The sequence below is a fragment of the Peromyscus maniculatus genome, chromosome 15 (genome assembly GCF_049852395.1).
Source record: "Peromyscus maniculatus bairdii isolate BWxNUB_F1_BW_parent chromosome 15, HU_Pman_BW_mat_3.1, whole genome shotgun sequence".
In the NCBI taxonomy this organism is placed as follows: Eukaryota; Metazoa; Chordata; class Mammalia; order Rodentia; family Cricetidae; genus Peromyscus; species Peromyscus maniculatus.
This window is the reverse complement of record NC_134866.1, coordinates 80,176,474-80,196,913: the sequence shown is the minus strand read 5'-3', so window position 1 is coordinate 80,196,913 and position 20,440 is coordinate 80,176,474. Positions and strand designations below refer to the sequence as shown.

The following is a 20,440-nucleotide window of genomic DNA, read 5'->3' as shown; positions in this document are numbered from 1 at the left end:
ATAACTGCAGACAGATTAGGGAGAGTTTCTTGGGGATTAGACTTCTCCTCAGTGCTCCCCCCAAAAGGCTCATCTCCCTCCCCATCTGCAAATGCAAGGAGTTTGCATCATGAGAGGTCTGAGGCTGGAGGACTGGATATAAAGTCATAAGAATCTGTAGTCTCAGGAACCTCGGTTAGTTTAGGGCCACAGACTACCACAGCCACAACTACATCAAGACAGAATCCATGTGGGGTCTCCACCTGTCAGGGCTTATTCCTACCAAAGACTAATGGGGGGTGTCGGTGAGAGGCTCCTTAAGGAGCTGTGGTGGGAGTGGGGGTATTGGGGGAATAAGGTGGTCTCTGGAATTCCAACTTGGAAAAAAAAAGCATTACTCTAAACTGAGAGGAACTGGAAACCCTGAGAAAATTTCTCTTCAAAGCAAGAGTAGAAAATGAATCCCAATAAATACTTCAAAAGATAGATCATCCGATAAATTCATACCAACTCAACTCTGGCCCTATAATAAACAAAAACAAAAAGTCCCTTAAGATAATGATTTAAAAAGTATTGGTGCAAAGACTGCTTAATTACCTTAGGACATGTAGATCCTTGCCGAAAACACACATAGTACGTTTGATTAGGAAATTATGAAGCCATAAATAAGCAGCTGGTTAATTTTATATCAGGAATTTTAAATTGCACAGGCACAAAGAATCACCCAGAAACATGGGCAAACCAAACTGCCAATGACTAGGCTTATAGAGAAAACTGGAAAATAACCTCAAGACCCTGAAGGAACACTTGGGGAGGCTTCAGGGAGTCTTTCTTTTACTAGAACTCATCTATGAGCTCTTTTGATGGGCTTTTCTCAGAAGCACATCTCATAGACCAAATGATTTAGCTACATACAACCTCCTTTCATCTTTCTAATGCTTAAAATGGCCAATCACCGTGGACAGTCGCTTCTAGATGAAGCTGTTATTCTGTGTCTGCCTCCTGCCCAGAGGCTCCTCACCCTGGCTCGCCTCCTCCTCCTGACTCTCTCCCCATTATGGTCCACCTCTTCCCCCTGGCCTTCCTCCTACCTCTGGCCTTCCTCCTACAGCTACCTCTCCTCCCCTTACCCACCCCATCCCATGCTCTTCCTCATCTTCCTCCCCCCATCCTTCCCTCTACAGCCCTACTTCTCCTTAGCCCTCCTTCCCATTCCTCACCTCTTCCTCTTCCTCCCAGTCCTCTTCCCAGTCCTCCTGCTCCCCCTTCTAGTCCTCCTCCCATAGTCCTCCAGGTCCCCCAATCACCCTCTACCCCCAGCCCTCTTCCTCAACCTACTCTTCTCATCCTCCCCTTCCCTATGTCCTCCTCTTCCTCCTCATGGTCCTCTCCCACTCCTGGCCCTCTTCCCCATAGCTATCCTGGATGTGTACCACATTGTTACCTGCAGACCAGATCATGCCCTATGCACACTGGGACCAAGTCACTCCACAGGCACTGTTTCCTAACCTGCCTCTGTGTGCTTCAGGCCCACAACAGATCCCTTTATTCCTGCGCTTCTTGCTCCCTTCCTTCCTTCCCCAGCCCCTGACTTCTACAGTGCTATGCAAGCAGTGCAATCCAATAAAGCCTTTCTGACCTGAGACACACACACATACACATACACACACACACACACACACACACACACACACACACACAGAGAGAGAGAGAGAGAGAGAGAGAGAGAGAGAGAGAGAGAGAGAGAGAGAGAGAGAGAGAGACTTTTCACACCAACTCTACCCCCAAGAACAGTTCACAGCCAAGGAGGTATTGGGGGGAATACCAAACTTCGTGCCCTCTAATCAATGGGCTCTTCACCAGCATCTGTTATGTGAAACACTGTGAGTGAGAGCATCCTTGTTCTGCAAGATTCTCTGTGAGAGTCCAGCCATAACGCCAATGCTTCCTCCCTTTCTGCCCTCAAAGGTGTAAGCCAGGAGCTGGAGCAGTTGTTCTCAACCTGTGGATCTTGACCCCTTTGGGGGTGACATATCAGATATTTTGCATACCAGATATTTACATTACAATTCGTGACAGTACCAACATTACAGTTAGGAAGTAGCAACAAAATTCTATGGTGAGAGGTCACCCCAACATGAGAGACTAAAAGGTCTCAGCATTAAGAAGGTTGAGAACCACTGGGCTAAGAAATGGCTTGTCTGTTAACAGTTCCTGTTGCTCTTATGCAGGACCTGAGTGCAGGTCCCAAGACCCATGTCAGGCAACTCACAACTGCCTAGAACTCCAAATTTGGAGCATCCAGTGCCCTCTTCTGGCCTCCTCAGTCACCCACCTGCAAACATGGCATATACATAAACAGACACACAAACACGTGCACATGGGGGGGTGTAACAAGGGAAAATCAACAGGCAAAGAGAGGAAAAGGAGTTCCCCAAACTAGACTTGAGCCCAAGCAGTTGCCTGGCCCCAGCCGACTCACCAAGCCAACACTGAACACAGCAGCAGGAACTGCCACCATTGAGTCAGGGTTAAAATGAACCCTATGCTCAAAATCCCACTCCAATCAAGACACCATTTTCTCGGCTCTTAAGCAACTATTTGAACCATACCAAACTTAGAGTTACATGAAAAAAAAAATTCAGATTCTTTTGACTGAGACCAGTGAGCAATACTTGAAGAGTCACTCACCCATACAGCAGGGCTCGAACAAAAGTCTGAACACCTGTGTAACTTAAAAGTGGAACAAAATTTAACTGGCTATTTCCTTATATAATCTCCTAGTTCATGCCCAAGCCAACAAAAATGCAGCAGTCACTAAATGTACATCATCAGATGTCCTTAAATATTCAAATAAGTGTCTCAAAACCATAGATAGTGGTATCTTAGCCATCTGCAACAGTCTCCATCTGATTATAGGTTTTTCAGGACACGGTGAACATCCAACTTCCCAGCAGGGCTCATACCTATCATTATGCTTCATTTGGTAAACCTGTATTCATCATTTAAAAAATCTGTGTTTCACTTTGCTCTTAATTACTACCAAAGATCTCCAAGGGACACAAGGGAGAGGTTACAGGATCACTCACTACAGCCTGACTAAAGCAATTTTGACAGTCTTGCCATTACTTTCAAGAGAACAAATGTACTAATTCCACAACCCATTTGTAACCTTCTCATGAGAGAAGGACAGAGACTAGCCAGCCATACTTGGAAAACTGAGTATGGTTCTAAGCACAAAAAGGCCCCTAAACGCATTTAAATGCTTGGTCCCCTCTGGAATGAAGCTCTTGGGCAGTTATTTTAAGCATCCTCTGTGGGAACTACATCCTGCTATCTAGGTTCAACTAGAGGTAAGGGCCTGGGAGAATTTAATGGTTGCTGGTGCTGGAGAGTCAGGCATACAAATTGGAATATTGGTTGTATAAAGTCATTTCATTCACAAAGAAAATGTTGGCTACTAATATCCCTTAGTTTTATTTCTAGTAACGGTAGCTGGCTTATTAAAAAGGAATTCAGAAGGGGTTCCTAAAGGGACAACCCCATCCCTCCGACATGCAGCCTCTGTTGGCTTGCCTTCTTAGAAGTGCCTCTGTGGCAGAAAATATTTTGCTTTGTGTTAAAATTATGCCTCTTCCATATATGCTGCCAGTTCTTAAGCATTCATAAAGATGACCCAAGGACAGAGGGAAGTCATTGCCACATCTCCAGAAGGCTCCTTAGGGCCTGTCTTCGTTGGGGTCACTATTGCTATGATGAAACACCAAAAGCAAGCCGGGAAAGAAAGGGTTAGTTTGGCTTACACTTCCACTATGGTCCATCACTCAAGGAAGTCAGGACAGGAACTCAAACAGGGCCCGAACCTGGAGGAGAGGCTACGAAGGATGATGCTTACTGGCTTGCTCCTCATGGCTTTGCTCAGCCTGCTTTCTTATAGAACCCAGGACCACCATGGATGGCACCACCCACAATGGGCTGGGCCTTCCCCATCAATCACTAATTAAGAAAATGCATTACAGGCTTGCATAAAGTCCAATCTTATGGAGTCCTTTTCTAATTGAGGATCCATCCTCTCAGATGACTTTAGCTTGTGTCAAGTCGACATAACACTATCCAGCACAGACAGGGTCACCACATACTGAGAGTGGAGGTTGACTGTGTGGACTCTTGGTCCCAGCTCACTGGTTCCTCATCTCAGAGCACCTGGAACACAGGGCTGTTCTCCCAGAGGGGTGCAAAGGTTGAGATCTACCTGTGACACAGACTGACCCTTGAAGTCACTGAAAGAGCCCCACACTGCAGCGCCCCAAAAAGAACTCACCACTCATGTTAAGAACAAAAGCCAGACTGTGGAAATGCACTGCCCAGGTTCCCCACAAGTGAATTATAAAAAAGAGCCCATTGATAGTGTAGGCACGAACAGCCAGCCTCTGGCTTGCATTTCAGTAAAAGGCCAAGACCCGTGTCTTCTCATGTATCTTGGCAAACAAATGTGTCCATGTTGAGGGTAGGAAAGTGCTGAGGTCCTGCAAAGTACAGAGAGGCCCTAGTTACCTAGGAGATGGAGGACACACAAATCTTTTAAACATGAGTGATCAGGAGCTATTAACTATAGGATTTAGGCCTGATGGCCTTGTGACATGGAGCCTGAGAAGAAGAGCTGTAGGAAGAAGGCAAAGTCCACATTGGGTTTTTTTGGGTTGGACCTGAAGATCCTGCCATTGATCCAAGAATCTGCAGAAAAAATGCCATAGAAAGAGGCAACTCTTCAATTCCAAGTTCTTGGAGCTATCACCAAAAACTACCCTTGGCAATCCCACTGACAATAGTATGTCCTCAATATGTCATACAATAGTATGACAAGACATATGTCCTCTATGTTAAAGGTGTCTCAACATCACATGTCTAAGGACAGTCCTGCCTCAGACAGCGAAAACTGGCAGGCATTGGGAAGGAAGAGGCAGACCCCTCCCATTTATTAGATATGATGAATCAATGGGAAGCTTTACAAACCATGCTTCTCTGGGTTTAAATCAACTTAACCTGAAGGACTCATGAATACATATGCTGACTAGAATTTCTGCTACAATAGATGCACAAATCTTCAATGTCTACACACACACACACACACACACACACACACACACACACTACAGCTAATTAGTGTAAATCGTGTCACAATGTATGCAGGGGTCAGAACATCATGCAGCACACCATAAAAACATGTTCTCAACTTACCCATTACATCCTGACAACGTTTGTGGTGAAAGATCATATGCTGGCATTCACAGACCAGGAAATGCAAGAACTGATTATCAAAAGAAAAACGTTACCAATCAGTTCTAAAACTAATCACATGCAGATGAAACTGTGAAATTTACACACGCACCCAAAGAAAGGAACAGAGCTAAAAAGGATGCTGGTTTCCTCGTAGGTGAGGATGAAGAGCCCAACCACCTGCCCAGCAAGGAGCCAAGGCAAAAGGCACCCATACAGTGTGGACAGAACACCCAGAATTCCTGCAAACATGTCCACTTATCCCCAGACTAGTGAGCACAGCTGAGGATCCCTGCTAGCTAGAAATGCCATCCGAAGTTAAAGTGTTTAAGATTATGGCTGAAAATGTGTTTTTTTTTAACTACATGTAATTTCAAATAATAGCCAAGAATTAGCCTCCCAAAAGACAGCCTCCCAAAGCCAACCAGAGGAGAACTGGTTTCTAGTCAACTTCCTTCATTTGTAGATACACACTCAGGCCATTCACGGATGACCTAACCGCCAGGAATGCAGCTTTTATTCCTGGCATCTAAGGAAGATTCTTCACACTGCACACTCTTCTGTCACTTCGCAGGGACCTACACCGGCTTAATAGTTCATTAACACAAGCATTCATTTTCCTCAATAAGCATTCACTCACACCAGCCAACTACAGCTGCCATTGGACCATTCAGCCATCGTTCATGTACCTCCTCATACATCCAGGCCACAGAGCTAGCCATGATGGTGAGACCTCAGGGACTGTAGTATTCCTCTATGGTCTCCTCGTACCTGCTCCTCTCCCACCTCTGCCCTCCACTATCCATGTCCTCCTCACTTGTATGACATCCAGGAGGTCACTTGGCTACAGGGTAGAAAGTGAACCAGTTTCATTATACATTGAATTTCAAAGACTTCTGCCAAAACTAAATGGGGAAATACGTGAGAAACTGTCAGAATAGGTCCAATTTGGTGGTGCATATAAATAATCCCAGAGCTCGAGAGACTGAGGTAGGAGGATCACAAGTTCAAACCCAGGCTGAGAAACCCTGCCTTAAATTAATCAACCAATCAATTAGTTCAGAATGGTACTGACTGCAATTTGTACAATGTGTTATTATCATTATCCATTAGACGCCATGGGCTCTCCTCACTACAGGAATGTGAGTTGATATGATATTGTTCCCATCCTGAAGATCTCAGGATTTACAGGAGGGAAGAGAGGTCAACTCTTAACCTATGTGGCAGAATCTGTACATAGCAGGAGAGAGATCGCGGTAGAAACAATGCAAAGAGGATCTGTGCAAACTGTAAGTACTCTGTATCATCCAATACCCAGATAACGCGGGAACAACCTTCAGAAAGCAGAACGGAGACACAGAACGTCAGAAAGGAAGAAAGGAAGAGCTCTAGTTTTATGAATGGCATGTATAATTTTATTCTGTGCTCACATCTTCGACAGTTCTCGGAGATGATTGACACCCAGAGCAAATGCTCCAAAGCACCATAAGATGTCCAATCATTAAACAAACAAACAACAACCACAACAACAAAAAGGCTTGTTCAGCACAGAATGATAAGGCAGGAAAATGCACAGCGCCACCACAGAGAAGGAAAAAGGGAAGCGCAAACAGAGCCCTCAAACTCATCTGTAATGACTCACTGGAGTCAGCAACCAAAAAGGGCTTTCCTGCCAGAATATTCTGTTTGACAAGGGTTGTACTAGTGTCTTACAGTCAAGTTCCTTGTCACGGAGGAGACCATGTTCTAGAGAGAATTCTTATGATCAAGCCAGAGATGTGAAAGAAAGGGAAGAATCAGATGAGTGACAGGTAACCTAATTCACAGAAAATGATGACTAAGAAATTTTACACTCATTCCTTGAGAATTTCATACACGTATACAGTGTATTTTGATCATATTCATGCCCCATTTTCCACTTCCAACTCTCCCTGGACCCACACATGTTCTGCTTCCGGGTCCTTCAGAGTCCCCACCCCCAAAATATTCCTCCTCCCAACACCATGCTTTTTTAAAAATCCCACAGATTACGATCAGTGCTGCCCATAATGCATACGTGAGTGGGGCCATCCATGGAGCATGGCGACACACCAGTGACCCCACTCCCAAGAAAAAAGACTTTCACACCCCAGCAGCTCTCAACTACCCATTGCTCCTCAGGCAGGAGTAGGCCTTCCTGGGACCCTGTCTTATTCCTGCTGCAGTTTGGGGGATTTGTACTGAGTGCATCCCATGTAGGTCTTGTGCATGTCACTACAGCGGCTGCAAATCCATAAGACACCAGAAATAATTTAAATAGAATACAAGACAGCAAGAATTTTGCAGGTTCCAGAAGTGCAGAAGCATTACTCGTGGTCTAACACCCCATAGCCAGCTCTGCTCTCCCAGCGGAGCGACCCATAACTGGTTCCAGTCCCCTACTGGAATGACTCCCCACAGCCAGCTCACTCTGATTGTCTTACCTTCAGGCAGCTCACATATCTAAGCCAAGTTCCTCCCAACAGGACTATTTTCGATTTCAGAAGTGGTAATGTGTAAAACCGAGGTGTTAAGAACGTTTTGATAAAGAAAATCAGGAGCTCCCAGAGCTGTCATTTCCGGTGACTCTCTTGTCCTCTACACACAGAATTTGTGTTATAGCAAAGACCTATGCATCACCATGAATTCAAGCTCATCCTGAAAGGTCTTACAGGCACCTTGGGGATGATCTCCTTACTAGTCAATAAAGAAAGGGGATAGTTTCTGAGGGCAAGTTACTGCTGAAAAAAAAAAAAGAAAGAAAAAAAAAAGATTTTCCAAGAAACACAATGTTACCTTAAATGCCATTATCGAGGCTATTTTTCAAACAGTAGATAAATAATTCAAGGTACTGTAATTTAGTACAATGAGAGGACAGGCTCCCGATACATAGTAAGTGACTCTCATTCACCAGCATACAGTATATTTTTTTCTTCTCTAACTTAATGAGGTGCTTCAACTTATTGGTCTGATAGGGGCCATAAGGACATGAAGGTCCATGTCTCCTTGGGTTCCTTAACCATGTAACTGGACTCTTCTGAGGCATGCCATGTTCCTCTTCCTAAAAGTGGACCTTCTGCACATCTTTCTCAAGACTAGTGTCTGGGACTGTTGAGCTCTCTGCAGAAACTCCTGTGAGGAGCCCCAGAGGGGCTTCCTAAAACCCAAAACCTGGGTGAGGGCTCAGATTGTTTCAATGAAGCCAGTCGAGTTAACACTGTGTGAGTGGAAAGGTGGATTCCCTGAGTTACTGCTCTGTGTGTCTCTATGGAACCAAACCACCAGATCCACAAGAACTCGTGACATGTAACATCCAATCTTTATGCTCAGAATGGCGTTCACTACATCTGCACACCACTTCAACCATGAGTGGGAGTCCTGCTGCCATCGTTGTGGGACAATTTTGGAAGGATGGCTTCTCAGAATGTTAAGTCTCAATAATAGAGCGACGCGAGATTGGCAACACGAACCCCAACTTGAGTTCCTGTCCTGCTGTTGCTGCCGCACAGAGGCCCTCCCTGCACGGCCTGGCTAGCCCTGGGTACAGAAATGCCTGCAGTGGCAAGGGATCAATCAGAAGGCCAAGATGTAATGGTAGTTTCCCACCCACACAGAAACACACAAAATCACCACCCAGGAAAGAATGCCACCCGTGACTTCCCACCAGGTTAAAGAGGAAACTGAGTTCTAAGGCCAAAGCCCAAAGATCCACATCTGACAGAGCTAGTTAATTCATGCTCATCCACCCAAATCAAATTGGGCTCACTTGGGAAGTTGCTCTGTGCCAAAAAGTGTTAAGTGACCAAGTTCCAAATGTTAGAATTAAAATTTCATTTTCCACATGACAGCCTATGAAATCAGTAAGGAAAAGGAGCCAAATGTGCCGGTGTCTCTGTCTTCCTTCTGGCACGCCCACCTTCTCCCTGCAACCTCTAATATCATCACAAAGCATTTGGGCTGAAAGGTTCAATGGAAGTAAGTACCATAATCAAAATTATATTGACTGTGTCTGGGCAGAGAATTGATGGGCGAGCAAAAGACTATGGGCCTGGGATACAAATGTCTAAGCTGTCTTAGACACATGTCTAGTTAGGAATATAACTCATTAAATAAGCAGGAAAACTCCACCGTGAGAGAAGCTACACAAATCCCCGGGGGTTGGGCAGGGGACTTCAGACAGGTTCTACACCTTCCATCACCAGGAGGCAACACTGTGTAGAAAATGCTGACCTCAGTCCTGAACCTACATATTTGCTACATTTAAAGGATGATTTCTAATGAGCCTGGAGACATGTCACTACTGTGCAGTCCTTCCCAGGAATTCTGAGACAGGTGAAGGAGCCCAAATATGGGCAGAGAAACAAGTGTCCAGAGCTACAGGAACAGCGGCCCCTTGCTTAATCTTGTGTTTCACACTACGCTTTAGCCTATAGTAACTAACACTAGCATACTGCGTCACGGAGAAGCAGGGGCACACAGAAGACTGCAGAAACCTTTGAAGCCAAAGATGCAAAGCTGTGCAGGTGTCAGCCTGAACCAGTGCAAGGGCAGGAGCCCAGTCACTAGGCGAGAGCAGAGCACTGCCAGCCGATCCAGCCGTCTTCACATAGAGCCAAGGGCTCCTGGGTTACTGTAAGCTCCAATGTGTATACTGTCGCACAGGGAGGGACTTGGCATAGATGAGTTCTTGAATTTTCTAAAGTTCCACTGAATGTCCAGATTTCCCTTCTGGGAAGTTGGGGTGGCTTCTGGACTACAGTTCTCACCTCTTCACCCTAATACTTATATGAACTGGATTTGACTTCCAAAGCGTCGCCCGACCTCCATCTTACTCCCTTCTCAGCTCACGCACCTTCAGTTGGAAAATCGGATGAAGTTCGAGTCATCTTTCCTGCCTCACCGCACAGCTGACATCACCCCTCTGTCTAACAACCTGGATACTAATTGATAACTGATCACTAAGAACAGGTTCCACATGGAAAAGAGAGTTAGCGTCTTCACAGAAGGGCTAATGAATCATGCACCATAAAGTTTGCTGGTACTATCTCATAAAAATGTTCCACCCATGAAATTAATGGTGATACGTGTTACATATCTACCTACATGGAAAGGAAAGAGCCTTCCAGGCTACCATCAAGATGTCCTAACAGCACAGTCCACCCAGGGAGCAACTTTGGGTCTCTGCTTATCCCTTTCTATGGTAGCGATGACACCGACATTCTTCATAAACCAGCTATCCCCATGCTCAGGAATAGAGCAAACATCCTCTGGAATGCTTAATAGATGCCATACATCATGCTGGAGATGAACACGCAGCATCACATTCTTTCAGTGAACCTCTGCAAGAGGTAAATGGACTCAGTATTAATAAACCTAGATGAAGTTGTCTTTTCTAAGTGACTGGATTAGGATGGGACCATGACTCCAGAGCAGGGAAACACTAGCGGCTTGCTCTAAAGGGATGAAAGAAGTGAGCACAAGCCCTTTCCAGGCAAAGCCACAGAGTCCATGAGCATGATGAGAAGTGACAGGGCTGTCTTTTATCTGAAAACACAATCTTCTTTTCTGAGAACATACTGTCACCTCTGCTAAGCTCTCTCCTAGTCCGGGCCACATGACTATGGACCCTTCCTATTAGCTCTCCAGTTTTTCATATCTGTATCCCCACGTCCATACCCTCCCCCAGAAGGCCAAACTAAATAACAAGAACAAATGGATCAAAACAAAACCCATTGAACTTACACACTGTACCCACTAAATCTGAGTCATCAGATAGATTCTCCCCCTGCTCAAAAATATTAGCAAGGTGTAAATATTTGCCATGTCCTGGAATACCAGATGTGGCAAAGGAAAACTCCACTCCAATAGAAAAATCCACTCCAACAAGCCAGACTCTGGTAGTATATGCTGGGGGATGTCTTTCTGTATGCTGTGAATATATGTTGTTCCCAACTGGTTAATAAATAAGCTGCTTTGGCCTATGGCAAGGCAGCTTAGAGGCAGGAGGGAAATCCAAGGAGAGAGACAGGAAAGAGAAAGGTGGAGTCTAGACAGACACCATTTGCCGTACAAGGAGCAACATGCCAGCTGACCAGGAAAGCCATGGAACACGTGGCAAAACATAGATTAATAGAAATGGATTAATTTAAGATATAAGAGCTAGCTAACAAGAGGCCTGCCATAGGCCATATAGTCTGTAAATAATATTAAGCCTCTGAGTGATTATTTTATAAGAGGCTGCAGGACCCCAGGGCTGGGTGGGACCGGAGAAACCTTCTGTCTACAAGTATATGTTGGCATGCTAGCACCATGATTCCTGCCCACAGGGACACAATCTCGGAGCACCCTCCCCCAGGTTATCTTCCAGTAAATCTGTCTCTACACTTACTATGGAAATGAGCACTTGTAAGGTAAGACCCTCCTCTGAAACTTTTCTTCTCAAAACCCTCTAAGACATAATACAGAGAACAGCAGCATGATGTTCTCTGGAATCGATCTAAATTCTTTGCTGGCCAACTTTCATGTGAATTTACCTGGAGTCCCTGAACTACCTCCTCCCTCCTCCCTTCCCCATTTCATCCACACACTAATCATTACCAGGCCACTCTCTCACATTATCACTTCCAACTCAGGAGCACGTAAACAGGCTGGACCTTCAGTTCTCAACACATGGGCTTTGAGATGCCTGATTTCCTTCAAATACAAATCTCGCCAGGCCACACTTCCTTGCTTCAATTCTTCCCGTGGCTCCCAGTGCCCTGATAGCATGAAGTCTCCCGGGGGCTACCATACTCCTCGGCTGTGTCTCAGCTCTCAGTCACCGGCTCCATGCTCTCCTTTCCTCCATGCCAAGCAGGAGGCCCACAGTCTCCGCAGGAGCTGAGCTGTCTAACTCGGCGGCCATCGGTGACCTGCCTCACTCCGGCTCATTCCGTTCTTCTCCTCCATCTAACTTCTGCTCGTCTTCCAGGTTTCAGCTCATGGATTTGTGCAATTTGGTCACACACTCCCTCAGAGCCTGCTGCCTCAGATGTCACCTCTGTCACTGGTTAATAAATAACCACCGGGTGTTTACGTCTCACTCCCTCAGTGCATGAGAAGCTGCATGATGTCAAACCCAGCCCTGCCCGGGACGACACCTCAGGGCGGGATTACATATACATTTGTAGGCTGACTGCTGTTTTAATCTCATGGCTCGCACTGAGGAATCGAGTCAGAAAGTAGACTAAATAATAAATATGCCAAGATTCATGCACTTCTCTTTTCAAATTATGTAGCTTCTGTGGTTAATAAAATATAAAGTCTATGAAAAAGCATGTCTGAATTCATGGTTTCTTTTTGCTAGTTATTCTCATAACCCATAAAAATCTGAAGCCCAATTCAGATTATATTACTGTCATTCGGGGAACTCCAAAACACAATCATCCCCCAAATGATGTTAAAGGCAGTCCTCCCATTTAGACACCATTTAATTGAACATATTAGAGACACTCCCCAATAGTGCCTATGGTTAATAAGGGACACTTTCCCAACTTTTTGTCACTAAATACGTCCCTTGGTACAGCAGACTATGACCAGCTGACACATAGTAAGTTGGCTAGTCCTTCAACTACACAGACCCCTCGAGCCATTCTGGGTGGCTCTGGACGCTTCAAATTCTAATACACAGACTGAAAAGCAGGTGTGCCTGACTTGACTTTGTTCCCATTTATTGAAAAACACAAAGTCCTGATTCCTGATACCCAATACCTCTCCTGTGAGCTACAAGGTGTTTGCTTGTTTATTTTAGTGAGTAAGGAGGAGCCACGAGGTTGATGCATCTGAATTCACAACAGACAAAATAAATGGATACACACAGTCACCCTTCAATCAAACAGACCGCTAGTTTCAGAGACGTCATTCAACATATGTTTACTAAGTTCCCGATCATTTATTAGAGGCAGGTGCTAGGCATCCAGGTAAAATTCCTGCCCTCAGTGAGTTTGCCATCAACAGCTACCAAATGATACCTTATTGGGACCATAAGGTACTGTGGGAAAAATATAAGGTACAATGTCTTAGAGTCATGTGGTCCTCCAAACCCCCCCACCACCAGCCTCAACTAAGGCCCCCAGGGCCTTGTACCTGGGTAAGCACTCTACCAGTGAGCTAAATCCCAACCCCTTTGGTCTTTTTTTTTTTTTTTTTTTTTTGAACCATGGTTCTTAACCTTCCTAATGCTGTGACCCTTTGATACAGCTCCTCATGTTGTGGTGACCCCCAACCATAAAATTATTTTCATTGCTACTTCATAACTGTAATCTTTCTACTGTTATGAATCATAATGTAAATATCTGATACACAGATGGTCTTAGGCAACCCCTGCGAAAGGGTCAGTCCTCCAACCTAGATTGTTGATCAGAAATGCAGCATATAGCCCATCAACATACAGAACCCCACATCCACAGGTTTGCAGCCAGGACATAAGGCAGATGCCACATCGGTTTGTGTGTTTTTTGTTTTCAACAAAACTAAGTCACCCATCTGCTCTGACTCTCATGTGTTTAATATTAAGTATAAAAATGGTTGTGTTTGTAGCTCAGTGTTAAGTGCTTGCCCAGCGCATGTAAGACTGTAGATTTTATCCCAACAGCACAGTATAATAGAAGCAAATTAAAATTTTAGGAGTCTATCAATGCCAACATTCAACTAGTTTTTAAGACACCAAAGCCGGCAGGTCTGACTGAAGCATATGAGACCTGGTACATGTACAGGTATGAGACTTGGTACATGTACACATGTATTAGTTGTGAGTTAGACCGTGAGACACTGTGACCCTTACTAGAGATATTCAAAACAGCTTTAACAAGCCTGTCAAAAAAAAAAAAAAAAAAAGCAGCATTGTAGGAACATGCTAGGAACCAGAATTTCCTTGTATTTTAAAAACAAATACAGTGAGTGAGTATTTTTAAAAATTATCTGGGGGAAAAAATGAATCTCCCAAGCTACACAGCAGTTTTTAAACCGAAATGAATGCCTTTCCATTCTAGGAATTGCTCTTAAGCCTCTTAACGTTTTCTAGCCTGGGCCTTGCTACAGTATAGCACAACACTACCAGCCCCAGGTGCTTGTCAAAACAGCAGCCTGAAATAAACAGAAAGAGTCCTGCTGCCCACTTGTAACAGTAAAGGGGGATAAGCTGGGAGCTGGAGAAACCGCTCAGCAATCAAGAGCAAGTTCTGCTCTTGTAGAGGGTCAGGGGTCACTTCCTAGCTCATGGGGGTTGGGGGCTTACAACTACTTGTAACTCCAACTTTAACACTTGCACCCATGTACACACACAGCATGCACATCATTTGAAAATAATAAATCTGTTTAAAACGGGAATAAAATCTCTCAAAGTAGATAGTACATAAATTATGCAATAACGAAATAACAAGTCAGCCCAACTTTGAAGTTTGATTTCACAAAATTTTATAAGCAATAAACTCAAAAGTCAATGCTCACTGATATTTACTTGGTGCTAAATATCAACTACTCTGCAGAGACTAAATCAGATGATGCGTATGGGTGTGTATAAAATGTCTCAAGAGTGCTATTGCTATTGCTCCCATTTAAGAGGTGAGAAAACTGAGGCTGACAGAGTCCAATGGTCCATAAACACATGCTTCCTCAAGCTGACAGAATCAAGAAGTCAAACACAGGTGTGCCCAGGAAATGGGGAAAGGTGGCATTTTTAGTTGCCATTCCTGAACCTTCTAGAACAGTAATTTAAAATGTGTGCTTTTCCTAAGGAAAGGCCAAAGGGTTTTTGTTAATTTCCCAAAGTCACCATTCCACAAAAGGCCCAATTCCACAGTTCCACCCAGTGTACCACACCAGCACCAGTGTGTATATACAAGCTTTCACGCCCCTCCCCAAGTTTTATGACTTCTCTGCTGCTGCAGTAGGGGAGCCACATGACTTTGGTTTTGTTTCAAAATTCTCAGGGCAAATCAAGATTTCACCCCCACCATCCCCTGGTAGGCTAAGGCATGCCACAGACTGTCACAGCGCTTTCTCTTTCCATCCGATTCAGAACTTTCACAAACAGCGACCAAAATCGTTGGGCCATCCTACTCGGAAGCACAAAATATGTTTCACTCAACCAATCTCCAGTGCCTTGCCAAGGAAATAAGATATCGTTATATCCACTTCAGAGAAAGAAAACCACTGTCACTCGGAGTGGAGACGATGAACCAACTGTACGATCAGGATCAAAAATGAGACCTTACCAGCCCCCAAGCCCCACATCTTCAAGACCTTGTGCATACCACATTAGCTAAACAGAATCATTTATAGCCAGTTACCCAGAGGCAACACGCTACATCAAAGAGAGATGTACCCATCTGCACTGTTCTCTGGCAGCATCTAGGGTGGGTGTGTCACTCAACAAACCCCTGGAATGACTAAGCTCAGTCTGGAATTTAGAGCTATCCAAAATTCCAGGTCAGAAACAGCATTCTTGCCAGAGTGAACTTTACCTTGAAAGTCTCCACTTCTGCCTGCAGAACTGAGCTTCTAAGGAATGAAATGCACCCAGATCTCACAATTGAGAAGCAAAAGAGTTCTAGAAAGCAGATCTCCAGACACCTGTCTGAGATCCCTGCAATCCCACAGGCATCCAGGAATGGGTCATGGTTACCACCAGAGCCTTGGCCAACCACCAGCCAAGGTTCCTTCCATCTTCGCCAGGCTGGGACTTGCCTCTGCTAGCTGTAGCCAGACCTGGCCCCTGCTTCCAAGCAGGGTACTCAGGGGGCTAGTACCAGGACCCTAGGCTCTGTTTCCTTCTAGGGACAAAGGCAATTGTTTCCCAGCGCTAACCCCAGCAGAGACGGAAAAATACCAGTCTGGCACTGCGGAATTAATTTCACAAAGGAGACTATGCTAGGGTTATGTTTTATTTATGGCCTTGTCTGATCAAGATGATTTCTCCCACAAGAAACATTCAAAGCAAACAATCTTAAAAGACGTGGAGAATGTTCCTTCCCTGTCTTCCAAAGCAGGAAGGAAGAGAGAAAAAGCAAGCCAGATATAGCAACCTAGGGGATCACGAAACTCGGTGTGTCAGGAAGAGAACCACAAGTTTTGGATGCACAGCCTTCCAGGAAATGAGGTTGGACAAAGTCCTCTGAAGAAGGAAAGATGCATTCTACACAGTGTCCTACAGCGTTCCTCTGGACACTGAGTCCAAGTGGGAGCAGTAGGCGCTCATGCCTTCGCGACGAAAGGCTTAGCGTGGGGAATCTCCCTCTGCCCGAGGATGGAAGGTAAAGCGACCACCAAAACCATCCACCGGCAGCCCCAGGGAACCCTCCTCTCCGACATCCCAATAGTGCAATTCCACAGCCGCCACTCCCACCCGCGTCCTACGTTCCAGGTCTCCTGCTCCACCCAAGACTTCAGGAGTTAGCACTCCCACTTCTAGAAATCGGATCTGAGTTTGTGGGGACGAGCCAAGCTTTCAGATCACGTCCTGACGCTGACAACCCAAGCAGATACAGATAGGAAGGGACTGGCTCCGCGACATTTCCAAAGCACGCCGTCGGGTAGCCCCTGTAGAAAAGCGCGCGGGGCCAACCACAAGAAGTCAAGGACCCAAAGAATCTCCTGACCGTGACTATCCCGGGCTGGTGACAGAACGCCTTTAGTTCCCCTTCCCCTCTCCAAAACACCGGCGCGCACGCAATGGAATCTGAGGTGCCCCTGCAAAGGAGACCTGGAGGGTTCGAGATGGGATAGGCGGTGCCCACCTCCTCGTCCTGCTCCTCCTGGGATGCGCTGCTGACCCGAGGTACCGGCAGTACCGCTCCTCCGGGGGGCGGCAGCGGCAGGGCAGGAACTCCACGCTCCAGCGCCACGCGCGCGGGAGCCCACGCGGCGGGCAGCCGGGTTCCCAGGGCGCCGCCCGGCGGCCGCGGCGGCTGAGACCTGCAGGAGAAGCGGCCGGGTTCCCCTTCCTCCGACAGAGTTTCCGAGCCCGAGGACGACTCCGCCGAGGAAGCTCCCTCGGAGGACACGGCTGCCGCCGGAGGGACGAGAGTCCGGGCGCCGTGGCTGCTGCAGCCGCGGGGCACCGGCTCGGGCGCCTCGGAAACTTTCTCCCCCATGTCCCTCTCCGGCCCGAAGTGCCACCCGATGGGTGGCGGGGCGCTCGGCGCCTCCCGGGGAAGCCCGGGCTGCTGGGCTGCGTCTGGATCACGCTGCGGCTCCCGGGCTGCGGGGAGCGCCGCCGGCGACTACATGACCGAGGCCGGGCCGCAGGAACGCGTCCCCAAGTTCACGGCCGCCGTGGCTCGGCTGCTGACAGGGACTCGCGCGCGCAGGGCCATGCCCGCCGCGATCCGCGCTCGGCGCTGCGCCCGAGCCGCCGGGACTGCGGCTTCTCTGGCTAAACCTGCCTCCGGGACGGAGCGGAGGAGACGGGCAGCCCGCGGAACCAATGGCAGCGCAGGCGCGCCGGTGGGCGGAGGCTACGGAGCCGCTGGCCGCGCGGGCGTCAGGTAGGGGAGGTGGGGCCAGGCGCGGGGCCACCCGATCCCACGGGAGCTCTGGGTGCGCGGGGCAGCCCCACGGCGCGGGACTCGGTGGGGCGGGCGTGGAGCACGCAGGCTCAGCCCGGGCTAGGACTCCGAAGTGGTCGAGGGAGTGGCCGTCCGTCCTTGGGACGCGGGAGGGAGATGGCCGAGTGAGGTCAAACCTTGGAGAACCGGACTTGGTCTCCAAAAAGTGAAATCGGGGGAAACTGAGCCGGAGGGGGCTTCGCGGAGAAACAGAAGCGCACGGCCACTCACGCGCGCGCTCACGCTCCCACCAGTGTGCAGAGTGAAGTCGGTGATGGAGCGAGGGCGTCCGAACGGAGCTGATCTCCAACCGGCTTTCTGGTTAAACTTCTTGGGACCTCAGTTTCCTGGATTGTAAAGGGAAACATTAATGACAATGTTGTCTGGCAATAAGACTAGAGCAAAATAGTCAGCAGAGTGCTTAGCTTGAACACAAGCCAAGGTCTCCAAAGATGATTTTATGTATTTCTGCTGAGAAACTCAAGTTAAGTCAAAGACACGCGCCTGTAGCAAAGGAAGAAAACAGCTGATGCCTTGTGTTTAGGACCAAGCTTGTTAAGAACGGCCCTAGCAGCTGTCTGCGGTTCTGCTGGCTGGGTAAAGACACATTCCTTCTGACCCGCTTTCTCTAGCCCTAGATAGCAAAACCGCAGCACGCTGGACCTGGCTTCATTTTCCTCCCTTCTAAGAACAAGGAGATCTTCCACCAAAGGCACCAACACCATCACCTTAACCTTTGTAGTGTCTTGAATCCCTGGGAAGCCAGGGCGGAGTTAGGCAGTGAGAAATAAATGATTTCTATTTGCCTTCAGCTCCCGAGTCATCTGAGCTCCACACTGTGACCCGGGGTATAAATTCAGCCAGCTTCCATTCTGTAGACGTTGATTGAGATGTGTGCCAGTTGGTTGCAGGGGATACAAAGATGAATACGGCAGGTCCCCTGCCCTTGAGGAGCTTGTGGTCGGGGGAAAGATTGATACTGCATAATATCGCCCCATTATTCACGTTTAAAAGCTCTGGTAAGTGCTATACTGTGTGCCGTGGGAGAAGAGGGGGCCAATTACAGCGAAGCCATTGCAGATCTTCAAGCCCAGGAGTCCTCCAGAATTTTACATTTCTGTCACAACAGGTTTGCCAAGGGTCCTTAAGAAAAGGACTGGAGTTGAAAGCCCCATTGGCTAATGAGCCCTTTTATGCTACCCAAGTATTTACAAGTGATAACGGGGGGGGGGGAGTGGCGTGGGGGGGTACCTATCTAGTCTGGACAGGCGGCTTTGTCCTGAACACTTTTTGTACTGCCTCTGAAGGGAAAAGCAGTAGGATGTGACCCTCTGGCTGCAGACAGCTGTCAGAGCTGCATTGTGACACTTGAGAATGATCCAAGGGGATGGGAAAACCCGCTGAGGTAAAAGGACATTCAAGAGACTTAGCTAAGTGGTGATGGAGAGGCTGAAGAGCGCGCAGTGGGGCGGTCTGAATCCACCCCCTGGGCCTCACAATGACTTCCCTTCATAGAGTCCTGGCCTTTATCTGAGCCCCTATGTGGTTGATTCAGCACAGGGGACTGAAATAAAGATTTAAGCAAGCCATTCACATCAAAGAGGAGGGATTGGCTCTCGGTTCGGGAAGGGTGCCGGAAGGACATGGTCTGAATCCTAACAGCAGAAACAGCAGCAGTTCCTAGAGCCAGAGCCGGAGCTCCTTCTGGGAATGGCCTCACCAAGTCCCGGCGGGCACCGGGTGGGACACATTCTGTTGGTAACTGTTTAGGGATGAAGACACCGTGTCTGTCAAGCCAAAGAACTGGTCAAAGGTCATACAACAAGTGAGCAATGGCGCTGTGGTTGGTATCCTGAGGTCTGCTTGGGAGAATGCCACTCAGAACAGGCAGTTTTTTAATCGAGGATACACATATGTGCATACTAGACTATAAATAGCCATAGAAAAGGAATACTGTTGCCTTGGTTCATTATGCAAAAAAAAAATTTCCCTTTGGTCACAATTTTTTAACCCACAAACATTCATAAGACACTGCCAGGCAAGGTTTTAAGCACTGTACAAAGCTGTTATACTTAATCCTCATGTTGATCCAGTCAGGTAGCTACATTTTTTTTTAAATCTTCTTTCACATATGTGAAATACTGAAATATAAAACAGAGAAGTTAAGCAGTTTACCTAATGTCACACAGCTAGCAAGGGTTAGAGCCAAGATTCAAAATCCAACAGTATCCATGCTCTTAACCTGTGCTATTCAAAGTCAAGAACTAAATAGTAAGTATTAAACATTTCAGACACTGATCCCAAATAAAAAAATACATTTTACATTGCAAATCATGGCACACATGTATACACAGAGATGTAAATAATAGTCCACCATTTAATGCTTTTTCTGTAAACAATGCAGCCTGAAACTTTTATTAATTTTTTTTTCTGAAAATAAGCGTGCTAGTTGTGATTTCTTAAGTGGGTTTCACACTCTGCTTTAAAACTTGCAGTTAAGTTTCAAAGCCTGCTTGGCCATCGCCCTTGACAGCACCCGCCTGAAAAGAGTGACCAGAGTCAAGGCTAAGAGTTTCCAGTCC

The 20,440-nt window shown here is 46.9% G+C and overlaps 1 protein-coding gene across 1 annotated transcript in view; it reads right to left on the bottom strand.

Annotated features, from left to right (window-relative positions):
• Mast4 (microtubule associated serine/threonine kinase family member 4) overlaps positions 1 to 19,155 on the bottom strand; it is a 594,548-nt gene extending 575,393 nt beyond the window's left edge. The window contains exons 1-2 of the mRNA XM_042261716.2: positions 19,110 to 19,155; positions 17,049 to 18,205 (exon numbers count right to left, since the gene is read on the bottom strand). Coding sequence (XP_042117650.1) covers positions 17,049 to 17,405 — 357 coding nt within the window. The 5' untranslated portion in view covers positions 17,406 to 18,205; positions 19,110 to 19,155. The remainder of the gene's footprint in view (positions 1 to 17,048; positions 18,206 to 19,109) is intronic.
• Positions 19,156 to 20,440: the final 1,285 nt, after the last annotated feature.